Source organism: Oryza brachyantha, chromosome 12 (assembly GCF_000231095.2).
Source record: "Oryza brachyantha chromosome 12, ObraRS2, whole genome shotgun sequence".
Lineage (NCBI taxonomy): Eukaryota > Viridiplantae > Streptophyta > Magnoliopsida > Poales > Poaceae > Oryza > Oryza brachyantha.
In genome coordinates this window covers 827,868-840,122 of record NC_023174.2, presented here as the reverse complement: position 1 = coordinate 840,122, position 12,255 = coordinate 827,868, and the positions used below count along the sequence as shown (strand labels likewise).

General features: G+C 42.2%; 2 protein-coding genes across 2 annotated transcripts; both read left to right on the top strand.

Moving 5' to 3' along the window:
* The first annotated feature begins 1,998 nt into the window (after positions 1 to 1,998).
* LOC102708944 (protein LURP-one-related 8-like) lies at positions 1,999 to 3,157 on the top strand. Its single transcript, XM_006663696.3, has one exon. The coding sequence runs from the start codon at positions 2,031 to 2,033 to the stop codon at positions 2,697 to 2,699; it is 669 nt and encodes a 222-aa protein (XP_006663759.2). The 5' UTR covers positions 1,999 to 2,030; the 3' UTR covers positions 2,700 to 3,157.
* A 5,539-nt stretch (positions 3,158 to 8,696) lies between these two features.
* LOC102705212 (treacle protein-like) lies at positions 8,697 to 11,834 on the top strand. The gene is made up of 4 exons (XM_006664226.3): positions 8,697 to 9,881; positions 10,310 to 10,528; positions 10,609 to 10,700; positions 10,784 to 11,834. The coding sequence occupies exons 1-4, from the start codon at positions 8,787 to 8,789 to the stop codon at positions 11,499 to 11,501; spliced, it is 2,124 nt and encodes a 707-aa protein (XP_006664289.3). The 5' UTR covers positions 8,697 to 8,786; the 3' UTR covers positions 11,502 to 11,834.
* The last annotated feature ends 421 nt before the right edge of the window (positions 11,835 to 12,255 follow it).

Genomic DNA, 12,255 nt, shown 5'->3' with positions numbered 1-12,255 from the left:
CATACTCCCTATGTTTTTTTTTTGACATCGTTGATTTTTTTATATACGCTTAACCATTCGTCTTATTTAAAAAAATTTACAAAATATGTAAAACTATATATATGTGCATAAAAATATACTTAACAATAAATGAAATGATATAAAAATAATTAATAATTATATAATTTTTTTGCTTAAGACGAATGGTCAAAACGTGTATTGAAAAGTTAATAACCTTAACATTTAAGACGGAGGCAGCAGTAGATTACTTGCCACCACATGCCGGACCAGCTGCTACCTGATCACGGAGCATTTGTTCTAGCTCCAACATGCATAAATTTATTTATGCGCATCTTAACCAAAGAATCAGGATATATATCGTTTGTTGCAAGTTGGATTTGGAGACATCACAAAGAATAGTTACGCAAAATTCCCTTGTTAGTTCTTTTTACTTAAGTACCTCATCCACTATTTAAATACCTCTTATTAGTTGGTACATTTTAATCATGCATGGAGCATTAGATTTGATGAAATGGACAACTCACATCAAATATAAATATTTATAGTATTCAAATATTGTTTCGACAATATGAAGATTTTTTAATGCTATCCACACTAAAATTATATTTCATCCAACATTTCACTTCCAGTTTTCCACATTTATTAAGGGGTATCAAAGTCTTCTCTTCTTAATATTAATGTGTACTTAAAAAATCTAAAAATGCTTATATCTTATAAAGGGGAGAGTTGTACAAGAAAATTAGTAGGTGTAGGATAAATTTATGGCAAAAGCTACTCATCGAATCCAAAATTCTCTTGTATTTTTGGATCCTTGAAATTTGTAAACATTTTTAATAAATAATTGTATTACTAAACCTCAAAGAAAAATACTTTTACCGTATAAACATTTTGGCTACAACACTCAGTGTTGGTGTTGGTGGCGTGGCAAGACAATGTTATCACACCGGTGTATGGTACTATTGTCTTGCCACGCCAATGTTTGTGGTGTGGCCAAAAGGTTCATACAATGGGAATATTTTTTTCTCCGAGATTTAGTAACAATATTATTTATTAAAAATATTTAAAAAATTAAAAAACAATCCTTTTATACGTTTATATGCTATCATGTTTGACAAGCGGTGCTTTGGAGCCTTTGGCAGTAGTCCATTGAATTATGGGTTATAGCTTTACCACCTTAACACTTTACAAGACTGTGGGGAATAACTTTGGGTTGGTTGTAGAAATAAAAGTGAATTAAGCCGGTGTGGCTAGCCAAAGAATATGTTCGTCCACCGCCTAGCTAGCGAGCTAGCTCGTACACGCATTTTTTTTTTCGTTGACGATACGATCTGTCTGCGCTAGATGATGGCGGAAGCCCATACGGCAACCGAAAATACCGGCTAGGTTCTTCTTCAAACTGAGGTACCTGAAGTAAAAAAAAAAACTGTAGAGATAGATTCAATTAAAAAACCGAACCATCAATGGCACTAAACTTAGAAAAATACTATATCAGACAAACAAAAGAAATAAGTATCGATCAAATAGTTGTTGCAAATATTCTACGGATGATTCGCTAACTCTTCGTCACATGTTTATTCGACTTATTCAGAGAATCTATAAAAATATATAAAATTTTAAGTTATAGTTTAAATTATTGATAATAAATTTAATTTAAATAAAATAAATACTAAGAATATAAGTTTTTTAATAGGATGAAGTTTTTTTGAATAAGATAAATACTGAAATACGCGGCCAGAAAATGAGGGAGTAGTAGTACGTAGCGAGGTGATCAATGAGGTATTGTATGCTGTAGCTAGCGCAAATAACCCGCCGCCCACATCCACTACCCACTACTATATGCAAAGCCAAAGGAAATGCCTTTTAATCTTCTTCTTCTTCTTCTTCTTCTTCGTGTGCCGTCCATCCACGCAAGCACGCACCCAGCCCCAGCCCCGCGCGCGCGGTATAAATTCCTCGCCCTCTCCTCCACCTCCACCTCCACTCATTCCATTCCGTCTTCTTCCTGCACTGCCAACAACAAGTTCCAAATTATGGCCGCCAAGGTACACCCCAACGTCGCCGTGCCAGAGCCTCCCTGCATTAGCGCCGGCATCGTTTCCCAACAACAAGATCAAGATCAGCCGCCGGTGGTGCTCACGGTGTGGCGCAAGTCGCTGCTCTTCAACTGCCACGGCTTCACCGTCTTCGACGCCAAGGGCAACCTCGCCTTCCGCGTCGACTGCTACGACGCCTCCTCCTCCACCACGTCCAGGCGCCCCGAGCTCGTCCTCATGGACGTCGCCGGCAACCCACTCCTCACCATCCGCCGCAAGAGGCTCTGCCTATCGGACAACTGGATCATCTACGACGGCGACGGCGAGGGGGCCTCCACGCCGCTCCTCTCCGTCCGCCGCCATCTCCGCCGCGGCCTCCGCGCCTCCAAGGCGCTCGCGCACGTCACGCCCCTCTCCTCCTCCCTGCCGCTGCCCGAGGAGGCCTACGTGGTGGAGGGCTCCTACGGGCGCCGGGCCTGCGCGGTGCGCGACGCGCGCGGGGACGCCGTGGCGGAGGTGAGGCGGAAGGAGTCGGTCGGGGACGACGTGTTCCGCCTGGTGGCGGAGCCACGCCTCGGCGCGCCGCTCGCCATGGCCATCGTCATCGCCATCGACGAGATGTTCCGCGGCGGCAGCTCGCTTCTGCGGAGGACATGCTCCGCCTAGCTACTCCATCTCCAAAAAAAATCGATTCTTTCTTTCCTCTCCTTGGTGTACAGCACAAACTACAGAAACCTCACCTCTGCATCCTTGGACTTGGAATCAAGGGAATCAGCTGGAGGCCCCACCTGTCAGCCTCAGCGGCAGTTGATCCAGCCATCCTGTAGCAGCTGAGCTAGATTCAGGGCACTGAACACCCAAACAAAGAACAGAGGGAACTATGACAAACTTGTCCTAGATGTTTATCTACTAGTAGAGTGCATCTAGCTAGCTGATGGTTAGTAAGCACTTAAGCATCATGAAAATCCATGTTGATAATAGGAAGGTAGGATTAATTGATACATGCTTCTGAATGAAAGTAGTAAAGCAGAAGCACATACAACAAGGGGGATTGTATTTGTTGTTCCCCGGATGTTACAAAATAGTATTATCTGGAGCAATGAATCTGCTTCTATTTTTCCTTCCTTCTTTGTTTGTTTGTTCTTTTTTAATGATTTATATAGAATGGTACCCCATACAGCATGTTCAGTGTTAGATGCCCAGCAAACAGATCCTATCTTTACCTGTAGAATAGTATTAGAGAATCCCTATCGGGCGACTCTGCTAATATGTTATAAGCGGTCATCGTCAGGTTTTTTGAGAAAAAAATGATCTATTTACAAACGGCAAATAATTTACGAATAAAATTATATATATTTTGTCTGAAAAGACTTTAAAATTAATTCTAAATTTAATGTTAAAATTTTAAATTTTGGCTTATAAGTAGAAGCGAATGATAAGGCTGATAGCTACCAAAGTCCCAAACTTTGACATGACAGAGATGGTGGCGGATGGATGGAGCTTGAGGATTGTTCAACAAGTGACAAAAAAAAAAAGAGTAACACACATTATGTTGCCAGAACATTAGTCGTCAGTAGAATATGCATGTTCTACGTACAGACAGAGTGCAGCTTAGTGATGCACTGCACCTGGCTACTACTAGTCCCAGAAGACTTGTGCCTCATATTTCTTCACATCCCAGTTTGTACGTACTTGGGTCCTTGTCTGTCTATCCGAGCAATTTGACACCATTTCTTTGTTAATCAGATGTACATGCTTTTCTTCTGCTTAACGAAATTGGATGGCCGTTCCTTGGCCTTCCCGGCAAAAAGAGTAGTAAAGGGAGCCTACCTCCAGCAGTAATTTAATTTTACATGGGGAAATCTTTTATTTTATTTTATTGGTTAGGCGATCTGCTGGTATCTTATAGTTAGCCAAGCTTGACATGACAGAGGTGAGGACTGATAGATGGAGTCTGGACGGGATTACTGAAGACGAGCAAGAGCAACACACATCATGTTACCAGAACATTAGTCAGCAGAAGAACATGCATGCTAGATAGACATTTCTTCAGCTTCAGGCCGGTTTCGTTCACAGTTTGCAAGAGGTGTAGTAGCACCTCCTGGTCCTGGGTCTGGGTGTGTACTGTGCTGAAGGAAGAGCCTACTACTCTATCTGTACGTACGTGTCGCTCTGCCTTGTTCCTCTCTCGCCAGTGCAGTGCAGTGCAGAATGCTATTGCTCGTATCCACCAAGCAACCATCACGTTTTCCTTGTTGTTTCAGACGACGAATTAAAGAGAAAAGGCAGCTGGTGCCTACCCGCAAGGATTAGCTATCCATGTGTTGTTGTTGTCCTGACTAAACTAGCCAACTCCATCAACAGAGACGATACATCTTCTGCCCATGTGGTCCTTAATTTGTTTGTTTTCATTAGAAATTCAGCACTAGTTCTGATCCACGCGTAATCGCTACAGTATAAAACGAAAAAATAATTTTGCCTACATCTTTCTCTGCTTTCCCTTGTAGATTAGATTAGTCACGACTGTTCATGCAGCTAGAGAAAAATCAAACTCAAAACATCATCATCCTACGCACTACATAGATAAACATGCATTCTATGCCCCTTGCAAAGCACAAAATGCATGAACATGATGCAGACAATTTTCCCACAGAATTAGTATCCCTGAATTTACTAGTAACTTTCGCTGACTGGAGATGGAGGGTCCTTTCTTGCAAGTACTATTTTTGTGCACTTTTTTTTTCTAGAAGGTAAACAGAGAATTGATTACTTTTCCAGCGTTTTCTACTTGACGATAAGCAGAGGATCGTGCATTTTTTTTCAGCGTTGGAGTACTTGGTTACGGGCTACTCGATCCGTCCGACACATATATACGTTGTTGACATGCTTGGCGATGGACTAATTAACGGGCCAAGTCGGTCAGAGAGATTGTCATTCCAACAAGGCAACAATTAATTACCACCTATCATACATAAACAGAGCCAGGTAGCCTTGTTTATGATGAAAGTTTTAGGCATATTCGTATTGAGTTACTGCGCAGAAATGCAGAAAAATGCATGCATGATTGGTAGACTTACCATCTCTGCTCATCGATCCAACAATCAGAGTGTCATTTTCAGGCTTGCATGCGCCACTGTACGTGCATCTTTGCCCTTGGGCGAACTTTTTGCACTTTTAGCCGCCGAATTTGCCCAACTTTTTCGAGAAAACGGTGGCTGACAGTTTAGTAGGCCAAGTCATCTTCTTGTCCTTCGCTCATATCATGTGCGTGATTTAGAAAAGCACGAACAAAGCAATCAAGGGAGCTTCTATACTTGTCAACTTTGAGTTGCTGTCAAGTTACAGCTATGCTCCCAATTCCGAGGTAATTAACATAAAACATGATGAAGTAACTAGTTAAAACAAATGACATATCAGACGTGACAAGCCGGGTTACTTTGAACCTTTCTGATCCATACATCAGTTAGCATATGGAGTAGATAGTATTCCATATGCTAACTTTTATTTTATGGTTAAACAATAAACATCCCTTAATTAATACGGTCATGTTCTTTTGATGGGTAAGTAACCGATACGTAAAACATATTAGCATATAGTTAATTAATTATTAGCTATAAAAAACTTATAAATTGGATTCATATAATTTTTTTAAAATAACTTTCCTATAGAAATTTTTTATAAAAAAATGCACTGTTTAGCATTTCGAAAAATGTGCTCACGGAAGGGAATATAGGTTGTGAAACTGGGGTGAAGAACGCAGCCTACCTATCATACTCATGTCGACCAACTGGCTCCATGCTTTCTCTTTGATCCTATCACAGATAGGAACATTATACTACATATAGTGATGCTACACTCTTAGGCCATGTTTGTTTCAGCTATGGATTATTGTAATCCAGATTATTAAGTCAGATTACTGTAAGTTATATTATTATAAGCTAAAGTAGAAAGAAATGACAAATGTGGGTTAATATTTTAACATATCCAAAGGGTAAAGACACCCAATAATATAAAATAAGCACATTTGGACGAGCTTACATATTATAGTAATCTGAACTCCAGATTATAATAATCTGTTACAATAATTCATATGTTTGTTTTAGTTTACTCTAATAAACCATATTATAATGATCCCAAGCTAAATCAAATAAGGCCTTAGAATTATTAGCCTAAGAGTCTTTTGTTCGATTTGGATGGCGCGGTACCTATATAATTACTTACTAGAACATATGCAGTTTATGTTATCTTTTAATTCAATTGGCCAGCTTTTAAGAGGAGTTGGAGCATTATCTCATCTATCTATGTTTTTTCCTTTTAAGAGGACACTTTGTGGTTTATTATACGTGAGATGTAATCATTTTCTATTATCTAAATACAGTAGTCAATCTGTTTCAAAATATAATCATTTCTATATGTTTTTCAAAATAAATCTGAAAAGAATATGTCTAAATTCATTTCAAGCAACATACGGAAAATATTTATATTTTACGACGAAGGAGTAATCATGTTTACTTTTATCTAAATCCATCTTCGGTGGTTGTCTACGTGGTATATAGGACTGGTCAGTAAAGTAAATATTGATAGAAACAATTGCTCTGGGTAATATCCATTTATGACATTCTCAAACCAAACAGCTAGCTAAGGCTATATTATGGATAGGACATGCTATTACAAGATCAATGACTGCATGCTCTCCGAATAAAGATGCAGTGACAAGAGAGAAGAGATGGAGACGTCTGAAGAACATTTGCTGAAAAACGAGCCCTCCATGCCTGATGACATCTTTACTAATGATCGTAGCCATCCTTTTCACTGCTGTTTTTTGCTGACTGGACATGCTCTTTTAGGACCGCTTTGTACACTGTTTTTTGACACCTTCCACAATTAACACGCGGCACAGGTTATACATTGTACCTCCATGATTATCTTCACCTAGAATTGCACTGTTCGTGTAGTACTGCTGATCAGTGGCAGTACTATATCTGCGTTTTTCTTTCAATTTTTTCCCAGATATTTCATTGCCTTTGCACGCACACTCCTAAGACTAAACATTTTTTTAAAAAATAAAAAATGTATATAAGCTCACCATCTCATATTTCTAAAATAGATTTTTAACTTTGTATTAGTTAGTTTTATTGTTTATACCATTAAATAGCTATTAAAAACCAGAAAACTTTAAATCTTCCATTTTTTAGTGAGAAAAACACAATGCGTGGAAACAAAAAAAAAAGAAGGTCCTAGAAGAGATAACAGTGGATTATGGATGGTTGGTTTCATGGTTTGGTGTCCATACCACTGCCATAACCCAAAAATCTTGGAATGTGAGTCATGCATGATGTGATTCAGAGGCTAGACGAGGAGAGAGAGAGAGCTGAAGAGGAAGATAACTTCAGAGAGACAAGTCAGGAGGGATGAATACCTAATATTCCCTGTTGGGAGTCGTACAAGCTATGGACTAAAACGTGTGTTTTATAGACTTGTGGTGTCGATTAGAAAACACATGTTAACAGCCACGCATTATTAAGCTCAATCGGTGCAAAGCGATAGTCACGAACTTCAAATTACAGGGTGAAATCAGGAATTTTTTAAGCCTAAGATTCAACGACACAGTATAAATCTTTTAGATAAACTTTTAACTTAAAAATTAGTATTTTTCTAGTGCGTTTTCTTAGGTAGATAGATACCTCAAACCCAAACTACTCCACGCCTTGTTCCTCTCTTGCTTCAGAAGATGAATGTGCCCATGTATACTCTTTGTGTCGATCAATCCTTGCTTTAATAGTGAAGATGCAACAGACTTAAATCCAGTATTGTTGTTGATTTCATTATTTGAAAACTGAAAGTTCTCCAAAAATTTCAGTAAGGTTTGGCCAAGAAAGAAATCAAACCTTGCCGTCAGTCAAACCCTTGCCCCATCTCTACCCAACGGCTCCACGCGATGCGACGCACTAGAAGCTCGCCCATCAGTAAAAAGCGAAGCCAATGGAGTTGGGTGGAAACTATGAGTGGATAGACCTCCGCCACCGTCGCCGCGGCTCACCGGAGCTCCGGCGCCGGGTCGAGGTAAGTGGTAGACGATTAACTATCACCTCAGTTTTCCATCCCTCCTCGACAGGGACATCACGACGCTAATCTAACATGTATATGTAGTAATGTAGGCATTAATTAATACTTTTATACTTTAGTAGTCCCGCCGGTCTAAAATAGATAGGCATATGTAGGATTTAGATTTTATACGATAAACAACTATTTCTACGCTGATTCTCATTATTTCAATTGTTACTATTTCTACGCTGATTCTTATTATTTTAATTATTTCAATGATTTCAAAACTGATAAAATGTTTAGAAAAGATATCTTCCGTACATATCTGATTATCTCATTGCCATTAACGGTAGCGTTCCCTTTCTTTTTCCCTTTTTGCAATTCAGTCCTATTTTGGCCCATCATGAGACTTACGGTAGCCCACAATTATGATCCACTCTATGGATTTCGGCCCTACAACAAAGGCCCAAAATCCATCCTTGGAATTGGAAAGCCCATTTACATTTTCCTGTCCCCACGTCATTGGACAGGAATGAATCGGGTGTGTGGGTCCCACCTGTCACATGGCTCATAGTACGACGATACTACTCCACTACGGAGCAGCGGGCCTTTCGAAATTCGAAAAATTCTCTCCATTCGCGACGCTCCATTCCAACGTCTCCTTCCCCCAAATCTCTCTCTCCGTCACCATCGCCGCCGCCGCCGGCCATGGCCTCGGTCACGCCGGGGGTGCTGCTCAAGCTTCTGCAGGCGATGCACACCGACGACCGCGTCGCCGGCGACCACCGCTCCCCGGTCCTCCAGGTCACCGCCGTAGTCCCCGCCCTCACCGCCTCCACCGCCGACTCCCTCTGGCCCCCCAACGGCTTCCTCCTCCAGCTCTCCGACGGCCTCCACTCCACCTACGTCCAGCTCCCCGCCGACGAAGCCGACGCCCTCGTCTCCGCGCGCCCGCAGCTCGTCGGCCACCTCGTCCACCTCGACCGCCTCCGCTTCGCCCGCCCGGTTCCCCGCGCGCTCGGGATCCGCCCCGTGCCCTCCTCCCGCAGCGTCTCCTTCGTCGGCACCCCGGAGCCGCTCGTCGCTCGCCCGGCCGCCTGCTCCCGCGGCTACGTCATCCAGCCTGGCTCGCACTCCGACGCCGCGCCGCCGCTCATGCCATCCGGTTCCGCCAATGTGGGGCAGTCCGATGCGACGGATGCCGTCAAGAGGACGGTTCTTGCTCCTAAGAACGTTTCAGAGGCTGCGGCGCCCCCGGCCAGCTCGGCCGCCAAGCGCCGCTTCTCGTCGCCGGCGCCGTCCAAGCAGCGGGATCCATCGCCTGCGCTGAAGGGAGCGTCACGGCCTTCGTCGCCCTCGGTGAAGGGCGCCTCCCGACCATCATCACCTGCAGTCAGGGGCAAATCCAGGGCAACATCACCGGCGCCGTCCAAATGCGTGGTGCCCAGTCTTGCTGCAGCTAAGGAGGAGAACCGTCGCACAGCGAGGGAGCCGGCGATTGTCGTGCCATCAAGGTACAGGCAACCGTCACCTGTAGGAGGGAGGAGAGGGGCGGCGTCGCCCGCGCCAGGAGGGAGGCGCGCGTCACTGTCGCCAAGTTCACGGCGGTTGTCCGGGGAAGGTAGCAGCAAGAAGAAGGTCGGGGTGTTGGTGGCTGGTATCTCCAAAATGACAGATTTGACGAATGGATCAGCCGTTAAGCCGGGGAGGAAGAGCTGGGACAATACCTCAACAGCAGCGGCGGCTGGCTCTCTGATGAAATCGAAGGTCAAGGTGGATAAGGATACTATTCTGAGGACACAGGTCAGGATCATGTTACATTATGTCACGATTGATGTCTTAGAATTGTAGTTGCTAGGCTAGTATTGCTATGCAATTATACACACACAGCGCATTGATTTTGTTCGCTAGGAAACCAAGTAGGACGCTAGTGGAAACTAATTCAATTAGTACATGATTTAGGTTAAAAGTGTGCTAAGTTGAAATCGATCAGTGCAACCATATGATCAAATTTGCAAAATCGTATGATTTCCTTTGTGTTACTTCAAATGCTTGTTGAGGAAAAAGAAAAATTGGAAGCATTGAATAATTATTTTCTTTATATATGTAACTGATTTATTATCTATTACTTCAGGGCCGCTCATTTAGATGCAACTGCTGCTTGCTTGCATCTTTGTATGTGGTCATGTACCTGTGCAACAAAAAAATTAACTTTTTTTATTTAACTCCAGGAAGCAATGGCTCGGCGACTAAGTGATGTTACAACAGAACTATCCAGTAATGATGGAGATTCATCTGTAGATGAGAAGCCAAAGCCACGGAAGAAGACAGAGTCTACATCAGTAAAGACGAAAGCCGCGGCTCCAAAAATTGTGCTTCATGATCCGAAATGGACCGATGGAACCATTTCACTAGATGGAGTTTCTGATGTACTGTCAAAGATGGGGAAGGTAAGCACTCCCAATTCATTTTTTTTTGGCAATGATCAAATCGTCATCCATTGATCCACACCTCATCTCTGAATTTGCAGGAAGCCACTGAACGAAGAGATGCAGCAGCAATTGCTGCAGTTGATGCTCTGCAGGAGGCATTGATCACTGAATCTGTTATCAGGAACCTAAGGTAATTAAAAGCTAACTTGTGTCCCGGTATTTAATTTAGCACAAAATTGGTGATCCTAACACTCAGCTTGCTTCTGTCCACAGTAAATTTTCTGAACTTTCTTCAGCATCGAAAACCTCCAATCCCCTTCCGACAGTAGACATTTTCCTTGCTATCTATGAAGATACTCTCAAGTGGAAGAAAATTTCTGAGTCTATTGCCACCAGTGGAACTGAAACTGTATTGTGGGAGAACTCAACTACCCATTGGGTTGAAGCAGCATTGGCAACTGATCTTGAAGTCCTAAAGTTAATGAATAGGGCACCTGAATCATTCTCTCGGAAGAGAGGTGCTGATAAACCAAAGGCTCCCTCGGCGGTGGAACCTCCAAAAACAACCCTGTCCAAGAGGCAGTCACATGGAGCTCCTGCAAAGGTCCAGTCAAAGGTCTCACCAAGCCCGACAGCAGCCTGCACATGGAATAAAACTCAGGGCGTGAACGAGACGGCTGATCTTGCCACGGCCTTGTGCCGTGAGATGCATACGTGGTTCCTGAAATTTGTGGACGAGGCAATGGATTTGGGTTTCCACCTGTTTGAAGATCAAAATATTGCAAGTAGGGGAAAGCAGAGCAGCCACATAACAATGGTACTGTCCCAGTTCAAGAAGATCAGTGACTGGTTGGATGGAGTAGGCAAGATTGCTGAAGAGGCGACAACCAAGGATAAGGTTGAGCAGTTGAAGTGCAAGATTTACGGGTTTGTCATCAATCACATGGGGTCTGCATTTGAGAGCTCGGTCTCAGTTTCATCAAGAAGTTGAGGAATGCTTCAAGTAAGCTTTGAAGTTTTTTCTCTTGTATTTTTGTTTTTAGGGGATGGGATTAATTCTGTGATGAAAAAAGGGTGTGCTACAGTCTGTAGAAGCTACTCTAAAGTTATTACCTTTGTTTTGCCTTGTGAATAAGTTATTTGTGTTATACTATTATTGAAATGCTTCCTGTCTTATTGGTTACAACTATGTACACTTGATAGCTTAGCTTGTTGTAGTCTGAGTGAATGACTATGGCCAGTTAAAGCTACAAGATTGCATTCTTACATCCTTGCAAATATTGTGCTAGGGTTAATTGTATGTTTGGTTGGTGTCCAATCTTTTTATAACAAAGGCCCTGTTTAGTTTCCAAAAATATCACATCGAATCTTTGGACATCTAAATAAAACATTAAATATATATGAACATTAAAACTAATTACATAGTTATGGGGGAAATCGTGAAACGAATCTTTTGAGTCTAATTAGGACGTGATTAGCCATAAGTGCTACAGTAACCAACATGTGCTAATGACAAATTAATTAGACTTAAAAGATTGTCTCGCGGTTTCTAGACGGAATCTGAAATTTATTTTGTAATTAGACTGCGTTTAATACTTCAAATGTGTGTTTAGAAACTTGATGTGATGTTTTTGCAAAAACATCACATCAAGTTTTTGAACACACATTCGAAGCATGAATCTGAAATTTATTTTTTGATCCGTATCCGAAAACCCCTTCCGACATCCGGTCAAATGTTTGACGTG